Source organism: Papio anubis, chromosome 1 (assembly GCF_008728515.1).
Source record: "Papio anubis isolate 15944 chromosome 1, Panubis1.0, whole genome shotgun sequence".
NCBI lineage: Eukaryota > Metazoa > Chordata > Mammalia > Primates > Cercopithecidae > Papio > Papio anubis.
In genome coordinates this window covers 181,090,375-181,102,861 of record NC_044976.1, presented here as the reverse complement: position 1 = coordinate 181,102,861, position 12,487 = coordinate 181,090,375, and the positions used below count along the sequence as shown (strand labels likewise).

Genomic DNA, 12,487 nt, shown 5'->3' with positions numbered 1-12,487 from the left:
TGTTTTTATATACTGTCTTTGGTTTTAGAATCAAAGTAATACTAATTTTGTAAAATTATTTGTGTAGTTTACCCTCCTCTTCTAATTTGTGGAAGATTTATTCTTTAAAAATTTTGTAGAATTCTCCAGTGAAATCATCTAGGCCTGGAGATGTACTTGGGAGGAGTTTTAAAATTACAAATTTGATTCCCTTAATAGCTATAGGATTGTTTAAATAATATCATATTGGACGGGTGTGGTGGCTCACGCCTGTAATCCTAGCACTTTGGGAAGCTGAGGCGGGCGGATCACCTGAGATCAGAAGTTCAAGACCAGCCTGGTCAACATGGTGAAACCCCGTTTCTATTAAAAATGCAAAATTAGCTGGGTATGATGGTGTATGCCTGTATGAATCCTAGCTACTCAGGAGGCTGAGGCACAAGAATTGCTTGAACCTGGGAAGCGGAAGTTGCAGTGAGCTGAGATAACACCACTGCACTCCAGCCTGGGCAACAGAGCATGACTCCATCTCAAAAAAATAAATAAATAAAATAAAATAAAATAAAAATATATATAGTGAGTTGTGATAGTCTTTGTTCATTGAGGAATTTTATTTCATTTAAGTTGTCAAATTTCTATGCATTGACTTGTCTAAGGTATTTCATTATTTTGATATCTTCAAAGTCTTTAGTGATATCCTCTCTTTTGTTCCTCATATTGGTAATTTGTGTCTTCTCATTTGTCTTTGTCAGTTGTGCTAGATGTTTGCCAATTTTATTACTTCTTTATTTTATTCATTTTTCTGTATTTCTCTTTTAAATTTCATTAACTTGTTGATTATTATTATTATTATTATTATTTCCTTCTTGTTTTGGATTTATTTTACTCTTCTAGGTTTTTGAAGTGAGAGCTTAGTTTATTAAGACTTTCCGTGTTTTCTAATGTATGCAGTTGTGTGTGTAATGTATGTATAATGCTGTGCATTTCCCTGTCAGCACTGCTTTAGCTGTACCCACAAATTTTGATATGTTGTAATGTCATTTTCATTTAGTTCAATGTATTTTTTTTTAATTTTCCTTCAGACTTTCTCTTTGCTTCATGAATTATTTAGCAGTGTACCATTTAGTTCACAAGTATTTGGAAATTTTTCTATCGTCTTTCTGTTATTGATTTCTGTGACCTCTCTTGGTACCTGTATATGTTCCATGGACACTTGAAAAGTATTTTCTACTGTTTTTGGATGGAGTGATCTATAAATGTTGATTAGATCCTGTTGGTTGATGGTGTTGTTGAGTTCTCTATCCTTGTTTATTTTCTGTTTATTTGTTCTATCAGTTACTGGGAATGAGTATTGAAATCTTAACTGTAACTGTGGATTTGCCTGTTTCCTCTTTCAGTTCTGTCAGTTTTTGCTTCACATATTTTGCTGCTTTGTTGTTTGGTGTACACACAACTAGGATTGCTGCTACTTCTTAGTAGGTTAATTCTTTTATCATTATACAATGTTCCTCTCTGTCTGTAGTAATTTTCCTTGCTCTGAAGTCTGCTTTACCTGGTAGTAATATAGCCGTTGATGCTTTTCATTGATTAATGTTTACATTATATATTTTTTTCATCATTTTACTCTTTTTTTTGTTTGTTTTTGTTTTTGTTTGAGATGGAGTCTCATTCTCTTGCCCAGGCTGGAGTGCAGTGGCATGATCTCAACTCACTGCAACCTCTGCCTCCCAGGTTCAAGCGATTCTCCTGCCTCAACCTCCTGAGTAGCTGGGAGTACAAGTGTGCGCCACCATGCCCAACTAATTTTTATATTTTTAGTGGAGCCATGTTGGCCAGGCTGGTCTTGAACTTCTGACCTTAGGCGATCCACCTGCCTCAGCCTCCCAAAGTGCTGGGATTACAGGCCTGAACCACTGTGCCTGACCATTTTACTTTCAACCTATTTTTTGTAGACAGAATATCTTTGGGTCATGGTTTTTAATCCACTCTGCCAATCTCTGTCTTTTAATTGGCTTATTTAAACCATTGACATTTGATGTAATATAAATGTTAGGGTACAAGTGTGCCATTTTCTTCTTTGGTTTTCTGTTTGTTCTCTCTGCTTTTTATTTATGTTTTTACTTGCATATTTTTTATAGTTCTGTTTTATCTATACTGTTGTGCTTGTCTTTAAGAGTTAGGGTCTTGCTCTGTAGCCCAGGCTGGAGTGCAGTGGCATGATCATGGCTCACTGCAGCCTTATATTCCTGGGCTTAAGCAATCCTAAGTAGCTAGGACTAAAGTGCCACCATGCCTGGCTAAGTTTACAAAACTCTTTTAGAGACAGAGCCTCACTATGTTGCCCAGGCTGATCTCAAACTCCTGGCCTCAAGTGATCCCCCTGCCTCAGCCTCCTAAATTGTTGGAATTACAGGTATGAGCCACTACATTTGGCAGTGTTTCTGAGTGTGTGTGTGTGTATGTGTGTGTGTGTGTGTGTGTGTGTGTGTATATATATATATTTTTTTTTTTTTTTTTTTGAGACGAGTCTCGCTCTGTTGCCCAGACTGGAGTGCAGTGGTGTGATCTTGGCTCATTACAACCTCTGCCTCCCAGGTTCAAGCAATTCCCCTGCCTCAACCTCCCGAGTAGCTGGGATTATAGGTACGTGATGCCCAGCTAATTTTTGTATTTTTAGTAGAGACAGGGTTTTGCCATGTTGGTCAGGCTGGTCTCGAACTCCTGACCTCAGGTGATCCACCTGCCTTGGCCTTTAAAGTGGCTGTCCTAAGTATTATATAAATAAATATTGGTCTTAGTGTCATTATTTTATCAATTTGAGTATCTTACAGAAACTTCGTCTCCCTTTACATCCCTTTACCCTTTTTTTTTTTTTTTTTTTTTCCTTTTTTTGAGACAAGGCCTTGCTGTATCACCCAAGCTGGAGTGCAGTGGTATGATCTCGGCTCACTGCAACCTCCGCCTCCCGGGCTCAAGCAGTTCTCATGCCTCAGCCTCCTGAGTAATTGGGACTACAGGTGTGTGCCACCACTCCTGGCTAATGTTTGTATTTTTAGTAGAGGTGGGGTTTTGCCATGTTGGCCAGGGTGGTCTGGAACTCCTGACCTCAGGTGATCGGCCTGCCCTGGCCTCCCAAAGTGCTGAGATTGCAGGTGTGAGTCATCATGCCTGGCCTTTGATAGTGGTCTTAAGGGTTTCCTACCTTCTCCCTACATACTTATTTAATCTAAACCCCTTCTCACTGTATTTTCCCCAGTCTAAAGTAACAAGGTGTCCTTCCTCCTGTGCGCTGATCTCATTTCCTCTGGTCCCAGGATCTAGCTCTGGCAGTCATCCCTTGTTTCTCCCAAATCTTCAAACTGTTTGTCATTACTGGCTCCTTCCTTCTAGCCTGTATACATGCTTAAGAGTCCCCCACTCTAAAAAGATTTCCCTTACCTCATTAAGCCATCTGGTCTAGTCTCTTTTCCTTTTCTCTATCCTACATCTCAAAACAGTAGTCTATCCTTATTCTTACTGTCTCCATTCCTATAACTGTAATAACTCTATAGTAATTAAAACATATTTAGAAACTTTGAAATGTAAACAAACATAGAATTAGAATTTAAATTTTCTGAGAGATAAAGAGAAGCTCTGTAACATTTCAGAAAGTTCTCATCTCTTTGAGTCTTTGGTATTAAAAAAAAAAAACACTGGAAAGATAAACTCAACCAAGTGTAGTCAAATGCACTGTGATTCCCTTTATAGATGGAAGACTTATTTCTCATTGTAGCCTGTCCTTTTCATAGAAGGAGCTTCTAAATTATTTTGATGATTCCAACCACTGTCTGTGTGACTCCCCAGTCTGTATCTGAAACTTTTTAGTTTTTTCCACTTGTTTCCTGGGCATTCTCCACCTTGATGTTTCATAAGTACCTTAAAGTCAACACGTCAAAAACTAAACTCATTTTTTTTCCTAAGCGTGCTTCAAGCCCCATGTTCTCTAACCTAGTTTATGGCACCATCCCACTCACCCAGGTTAAAAACTAGGAGTTATTATTTTCGACCGTATCCTTTATCTCACCTTCAAAATTCACCAAGTCCTGCCAATGTTAGTTCCTAAATATTTCTTAATTTTTGCCTTACCTCTCTGTTCCTTAAACTTATACTCAATTATAGTCTTCATTTTTTCTCACTGGGCTGTTGCCACAGCATTATTAAATACACTGCTTTCAATCTTTACACCTCAAACTCATCTCCCTTAAGATACCTAGAACTGCACTGCTGCATAATATAACTACCAGCTGCATCTATCTGTCGAGGATTTGAAATGTGCCTAATCTAAGTCGAAATGTGCTGTAAGTATAACATACAAAGTGGATCTTGAAGACTTAGTTTGAAACAAAAAACTATGAAAGATATCAATTTTATTTTGACTATATATTAAATATAAAAGTGATAACATTTTAGGTATAGATTACATAAAATATATTATTAATTTTACCTGTTTCCACCTTTTTGAATATGGTTACTAGAAATTTTAGTATTACATATACTCTTTCTCCAGCTTTTCATGTGTCTGGTTCCTTCTCAGTACCCAAGTCTCAACTTAAGAAACCTCTGCCTGAACGCTGTTTGTGCCTGAATACTGTCTAAAGGAATTTTGTCGTATCATCCTGTTCTGTTTTCTTCATGGTATTTTTCACTGTGTGAAATCATCTTGTTTACTTGTGTATCTGATCATTGTCTACCCCTACAAAACAGGAGGCTTTACTGAGGCAGGAAATTTGTCTGACCATTAGTAAATAAGATTTACTGTTGTGTACCTGGTACCTAGAATAATATCTGGCATATGCCGGTGCTCTTTATTGAATGAATGGTTTCTATTCTACTTGAAATGGTTCTCTCTGTCCCATAAACCTGTTTAACTCAAGTCCTTTCATGATTCAGCTCAAGTAGTACCTCCTTCAGGAAGATTTTCCTGGCTGTTTCCCCTCCGGGCTTATTGATTCCTTTTCTATGCAAAGTTCCACAATTGTACCTGCACGTTGTGTTTTTAACTACGTTCTCTCTCCTCTTTTAGACTTAGCCCTTAGTAGTTCTTCAGTACATTCTCATTCCCTAGAATATACCTAGTTAGGTTACCCAATAGACGTTCAGTATTTGTTTGCTGAATATACAAGTGAGCAGATTTTTTTTTGGAGTTAGTCTTTAGTATTGTAATTATACAATAAATAATGCAGGTATATACTCAGTAAACATTCAGTATATACTCAGTAAACATTCTTGAATTAGTAAAGGAATTCCTATGTACTATTTTTATTATAAAAACAATATAGTGTCTAGGTGCAGTGGCTCATACCTGTAGTCCCAGCACTTTGGGAGGCCAAGGCAGGTGGGTCACCTGAGGGTAGGAGTTTGAAACCAGCCTGACTAACATGGAGAAACCCTGTCTCTACTAAAAATACAAAATTAGCCGGGCATGGTGGTGCATGCCTGTAATCCCAGCTACTCAGGAGGCTGAGGCAGGAGAATGGCTTGAACCCAAGAGGCGGAGGTTGCAGTGAGCCTAGATTGCACCATTGCACTCCAGCCTGGGCAACAAGAGTGAAACTCCATCTCAAAAAAAACACAAACAAACAAACAAACAAATAATATAGCAAAGTTAAAGTCTTATTTAAATCATTTGTATCACTACCCTAATAACAATTATTTTCCTCAGCCCACTTTCTTCCTTAATCTTACTTCCCTCATCTGAGATAATCACTTCTGGTTTTTTTTCCATAAACATAATTTTATATACAGTATGAAATAAGCAATAATATTTGTAATAACTTTTAAATTCTGTTTTTCCACACTATGTTAGAAATTTTGTAATGTTACTTCATGGTTTTATGAAACTGCTTTTTTCATTTTCAAGTTGAGATGGACTTAGAGAAGCAATGCTGTCTAGTAGAAAATGTTCCTTGGATGAGGATTGTTCTTTCTGGTTCCCCCATTTAGCCCGAGGACTTATGAGTTCCTTTTTTGTCTCAATCATTTTAAGAATGTGAATTTTCTATAACCACAATGCTTGGAGGAGGCAGTCTGTATTCAAACCCAGGTCTTCTAACTTTGAATCTAGTTATCTTTCCATTTATTAACTATCTCCTTCAACTTCAGTTCCCTTAACTGTAAAATGGGAATAATAATGTCTGTCTTGTCTGCCCTGAGGATATAGATGATAATCACCTGAGGGATTAATATATGTGATCGCACATGTAACTAAAACACACTAAAGATCAGGGGAATATCTATATTTGTTCATTTTTTGGAGAACAATATTAATCTCACAATTCAAAGGTTTGATTTTTCTTTTTTTCGGTAATAGAAATAGATCCAGGATTTGCTAGATCCTAAACTCAGTCATAATTCAGTTTACCTTTATAGGTTTGGGCTTTGAAAACTATGTCCCGTCTGTTGTGTTTTCTTATTTTATTTCAAACTAGTAAATTATTACCAGAAGAGAAAGGTTTTAGGTGAAAAGAAAACGATTCCATTTCTCTCTGCACATGGTGCCACGTTTTTCATTTTTAAAATATCCACCCTGCAACATAATTCAAGTTGATTTCCATATGTAATTTTTCTGATTCCTCTTTTTAGTACTTTTCCTTCTCTCTTTTTCAAAAAATCATTCCCACATTGTCTCTTTAGTACTTTAATCCTTTTCCTTTTTTCTTTTTTAATCATTCACACAATGACTGTGGGTACAAAACTGTAAGAAATTTATTTTTTATTTGTTTTAAATTCATGGATACCATTGCCGTAAATATGTCCAATATGAATTATGCTTCGAATGTGGCAGGTGTATAATGGATAGCAGCTTAGAGTAGAATAGCAATGACTTGATTTTCTGTGATTCTGAACATCACTAAAGTATGCTGCCAGGGTTAGCCAAGAGAGAATAAGATGTAATTGCTTGCCTAAAGTGATAATATCTTTCCAGGACATCTCCTGAATACCAATGAAGGCAGATGATTTCAGGGAGAGAGGCATTCTTCACTTGAGAGATGGGAAAGATCAAATAATGGTAGTAATTAAAATGAGACCAAAATGTAGCATTTGTAGACCAAGTGTATGCTAATCATTGTTTGAAGAAGTTCATCAGATAAAACATTACTTACTCTGAAATATTCTGTAAGAATATTTATTTAAAAGTCAGTAAGTCCTCATGTATGTTTCATAGAAATTGCATAGAAATGATATGGACTTCTAATATAAAAAATCAAAGCGTGATTCAGAAAAGAAAGATGCTTTTAAATGATTTTTAATCAAAATTGTCTTAATCAAAATTTTAAACTTGTGAATAAACACATTCAAAAATGTTGTTTGGAAAACGAAAAGACAAACCACACATTAACAGAAAATATTTGCAGGAAACCTATCAGAAAGAGAACTGGAATACAGAATAAATTTTAAAATTTCACACAATGCAATAATAGTAAGACAAGAAATTCATCCTCAAAATTTTTGGCCAAATATTTTACCAAATCCATCACCAAAAAAGATACATATATGACAATTAAACACATAAAAAGATGTCTAGTCATCAGAGGAGTAAAGATTAATATCACAACTAGATACTACAACATGGCTATTAGAATGGCTAAATTTTTTTTAGTGACATTATCAAATACTGTTGAAGAAGGAGAGAAACTAAATTTCTCTTACATTGCTGGTGAAAATGCAAAATGGTACAATGACTCTTTAAAACAGTTTGAAAGATTTTCATAAAGTTAAACATCCACTTACCATACTACCCTACAGTCTCACTCCTACCCAAGGGAAATGAAAACATATCACATGAAGTCTTGTGTATGAATATTTATAAAGTGACTTTTTTGGAATTGTCAAAAACTGAAAACAGTCTGTACATCAGCAAGTAAATGGATAAACAATTTGTATACATCCTTACAAAGTAATACTATTTAGCAAGAAAAAGAAATAAGCCACTGATACATGCAACAACATGGACAAATCTTTAATATATTATGTTAAGTGAAAACAACCAGACTTGAAATGCTACATACTAAGTGGTTCCATTTTATGTGACCCTCTCAAAAAGGCAAAACTACCAGAAGAGAACACAAACTGGTGGTTGTCCATGAGGCTACAATGGGGTGGTGGGAATTCTTTGGATTTATGGAGATGGTCTGTATCTTGATTGCAGTGTTGGGTACATGACTCTGCGTTTGTCAAAATGAGCAGGATGTGACTAAAAAGAAAAAAAAACAAGAAATAATATGAGCTTACAAAAGAGAAACACCAGATCCATTGTACCACTGTAAGAATTACACTCTAAGGATAAGACTTATACTTAAAATCTAAGAGAAATACCAGAAAATTAGCACATTGTTTTTGGTTTCATTATTAATTCCTTTTTTCATGTAACATTTTTACTCCTCTCCACAATCTCCTTTTATGTAATAATTTACACTTGATTATTTCTTCAGTAATTAGTAAAGAAAGAAAGATAATCAGCTTTCTGTAATAAGACTCAATATCACCTATATTCACTTGAGAAATACTCATTTTGTTATCTCCTACTGAATGTATCTATTACTCTATTTTCATGTCCTTTTACTAGCAGACAAAATGATAGCTTATTATTAGGAAAATTAAGTGAGACAATACTTGTAAAATACCTGGCACATACCTCACATTCAGTTTTTTTTAAGTGTTGTAAATATAAATAACAGTTAAGTTCCTTGTCTTTTTCTGTCTCAGTGTTGATCTTGTTTTGAAAATATGGGAAGAGTGAATTTTACTAAGTTGTCAAATTTGCTTTATTCTTTGCGAACCTTAGTAGATGAATTGTAGTATCTTTTTTAATGCAGCCATGATGTGAATTATTGAATGACACTTCTCAGCTAGACCCTATATCTGCACATATAATGAAATAAATACATTTCAGAACACATGAACTATACCTAGATAATAAGTAAATAATTTTTTAGGTATTTTAAGTTGATAATTTATGACATAATGTTGTAGTATAAATATTCAGTTCAGTTTGCTTTTGATGAAGAAAAATTTTTGTGGAAATAGTTCAAATGTGAAAATGTGATTATATCAAAGCTGGGCTATTCATGAGAATCACATGTGGACTATTTTTAAAAATACCAATTTCTTTCCCTACCACTGCCTTTCTAAGAGAAGCAGCTAAACAGTGATGTGCTAGTGTATGTTCAACAAACCAGCTCTTGGGTGGGAGTGGGGATAAGGGGCATTGATTCATAGTGTTTGCTGATTTCCACAGTGTAAATACTTCTACCATAGCCAATTTCAAGCTACTAAGATGATAACACTGAATGTGGAGTGAGGAAAAGTGTACAGTAGCACAGTATTATACAGTATTTCCATCATACAAGTACAACAAATATATACAACCTCGAGAATAAAAGCAAAAATTAATAAAATAATTAAAAAGTAATGAATTTTGAGTATCTGTTACCTTTGTTTTAATATAACTATTTATAAAGTTATATAAGTTAATTTTTAATAATGACTGAGTTTCACAACCAGCTTCCAGGGTTTCTGAAAATTTAACAGTTGGCTCCCATGAGCTGATGAGAACTGATGTTCACACAACACTGAAGCTCCAAGGCATCTATTTTTTTTAACCAATTGGTTGCAAGTAATTTGCCAAACAGTTGTTTTTCTAAAATACAGATCTGATCCTAAAGCCCACGAAGGCATTCCACATGCAGACCCAGATGAGTCTTTTTCAGCCTCATTTTAAATCATACCATTTCTCTCACATCCTCTGTATGTCACCAACACTAGATGTAGATAACTTGTAACTTCTCAGACACACTTGTTCTTCCCCCCTACCCCCGCCTTCTCATTATCTACCTTCTCAGTATCTTCCTTCAGCCTTGAATGACCTCACCTTATCTGCCTGAGTTTTGCAATACTATTTATTTATCCTTCTAGAAATAACTCAAATGTTGCTTTCTCTTACTTGCTACTGTTGGAAACATTCCCATTTGCCTTGGTGCTCTCATAGTCCTTTGTTTATATTTCATTTTGAGCTCAAATGTATCAATAATGAATGTTTGATTCACTCTCTAGATTATAAACTTCTAAGGGGTGCTTTTAAATCATACTGTACTTAACACATTAATATAACCTAAAAGTGGTTAATAAACATTTGCTTATTTTAACAGAAAAAAATTATGAAGGATGCATGGTATATCCTTTGCTTTCTATATCTTTGAGAAACTGACCAAAATTTAAACTTTTTTGAATTAGATTTGTATGCCTTTTTTTCCTCGTGATGCAGAACCATATTAGTAGTTATATACCTATCACACACCTAGAGACATTCCACAATGACTCTAGAGCTGACCAAAGAAGAATTTCATTAGTGTATGAAGCAGAAATGATTAAATTGTATAACTACATTTGTGAATCATTATTCTCATTTAGTGTGCCTTATAGTATTTTCAGCATAAAGCCAAAAGTTACTTTATAATGTTCCCAGCAAATTAGGCCTTTGTATCAATAAACACCCTCTAAGAAAGGCTAAAATACCATACTTTGCTTTGTGACTTGAGAGAAATTTGCTTTCATATATATCATTAAGGGTAAAATCTTTATCAATCTGTTGTTTTCAGGCATTTTATCTAGACTTAGAATTATCTGGTTGCCATCATGATAAGTATGGACAACATCTAAGTGTATGAAGGAAGTGTTCTAAAGTAAAAACAATCCAAGAATTTCTTGAAGCAAATGCAGCACATTCCTTGTTAGTAGTGGTTCAGGAATCTTTTTCATATTTTACACTAAGCTGCCACCTGATGGCAAAAGTTAAAATTGCATCTTCTGTAACATTCAACACCTTCATTGCAATTATACAGATTTTTACGTATTCAGCATAAAGCTTCCAAAACTTTTATACATTTGTGCAAGTGTTATGTATTCAGCAAATGTTTGATGATTGCTTTGGACCTCAGGGAAATCATATTTATTGTTTAACCTTTGTTAGACAATGATCTTCCTACGATTTGTTTAAAGCTTTGCTTTCTTATGGAGCTATTTTAAGAATCTGTTTTAATTAGTGTTATTTAATGAAAAATTTTACTTAAATGTAAATTTTCTCATTTCTCTTTCCCTTTTCTTTCTTCAGAACGAGGTCACTCGGACACCATGGTGTTCTTTTACCTGTGGATTGTCTTTTATATCATCAGTTCCTGCTATACCCTCATCTGGGATCTCAAGATGGACTGGGGTCTCTTTGATAAGAATGCTGGAGAGAACACTTTCCTCCGGGAAGAGATTGTATACCCCCAGAAAGTATGTATAAAGAGTGTGTTTGTTTAAAAGAACAAACTTACGTATACCACTAGCTAATCCTGTTGCAGTACAGCCCCAACCTCTAATTATATTACTATAAGTAGAAAAAGAATTAACAAAAATACTAATTCATTCACCAACAAAAATATATTAGATGTTTACTATATGCTAGGTACTATAGGAAATAAAAACAAAGTAAAATTCTTGTTCTCAAGGAAAGCCATAAACTATGTTCAGATAAGTAAACAAATTGCAATACAATGTGATAAAGACTGGAATAGAATAATAAATATCTTACTGTAGTTTAGGATTTGTTTTTGAACATGGAATGCCCTCAGTCTGAAACACTCTGTCTCTCTTGTCTGCTTTGTAAACACCTGTTCCTCCTTTTTAAAAGTCAGTTTCAGTGTTACTTTCTCCAAGAAGCCTTTCTTTATTTTTCCTAGCATAGTCAGCTGTTCGTCTTAATCTTTTTTTACCCTATATAAACTACCATTATAGCAGTTATCACACTGCATTATAATAATGTGTTTAGGTGTCCATATTCTTCACTTCCCAGCATAGTTCCTGGTATATAGCAGACTTAATGTTTCTGGAATGAATGAATAAATACTTGACTAAATGAAAAATGTTATGAAAAGACCAAGGAGAAGGAGTGCCTGACTCTGCTTGATTGCATCAAGGAGACTTCTCCTTTCATTTGTTTCATCTAATATTTGTTAAAATCAAGTGCCATTTCAATCAGAAAATATAGATAATTCTTTAGGAATAATTCTTTAGGAATTATCTTAGGATTTTATCTGTGTATTAATAAAAAGACAAGAGGGGCTGAATTTAAAATTCAAAAATATATTTACTCAGATATTTTAGAAAAGGATAAATATCATGATTAGACCTTGAAAGAAATTAAACAGTGAACTGGTAATCCTGAAAGTGAATGTGAATTCTAATCCCAGCTCTTTCACTAACTAGCTGTATGATTTTCTGCAACCAGACTATAGTAGATTCTTGTTTATAAGGGTAAGTATGTTAAACTAGATTATCTCTTGATCTTTTCCCAGTTTAAAATTCTGTGATGGAGAGGGAAGTGTAGATTAGGTCACTAACATTTTATACTCTTATCAGCATGTCACCAGTACCTTAAAATTGTATTTGGAAAAGTGTATGGATACGTAATATTCAATTAGTAAGC

The 12,487-nt window shown here is 34.6% G+C and overlaps 1 protein-coding gene across 2 annotated transcripts in view; it reads left to right on the top strand.

The window, feature by feature from the left end:
* XPR1 (xenotropic and polytropic retrovirus receptor 1) overlaps positions 1 to 12,487 on the top strand; it is a 265,026-nt gene that overhangs the window by 235,791 nt on the left and 16,748 nt on the right. For both annotated transcript variants that reach the window (XM_031658032.1, XM_031658034.1), the window contains one exon: positions 11,129 to 11,295. In XM_031658032.1, coding sequence (XP_031513892.1) covers positions 11,129 to 11,295 — 167 coding nt within the window. The remainder of the gene's footprint in view (positions 1 to 11,128; positions 11,296 to 12,487) is intronic.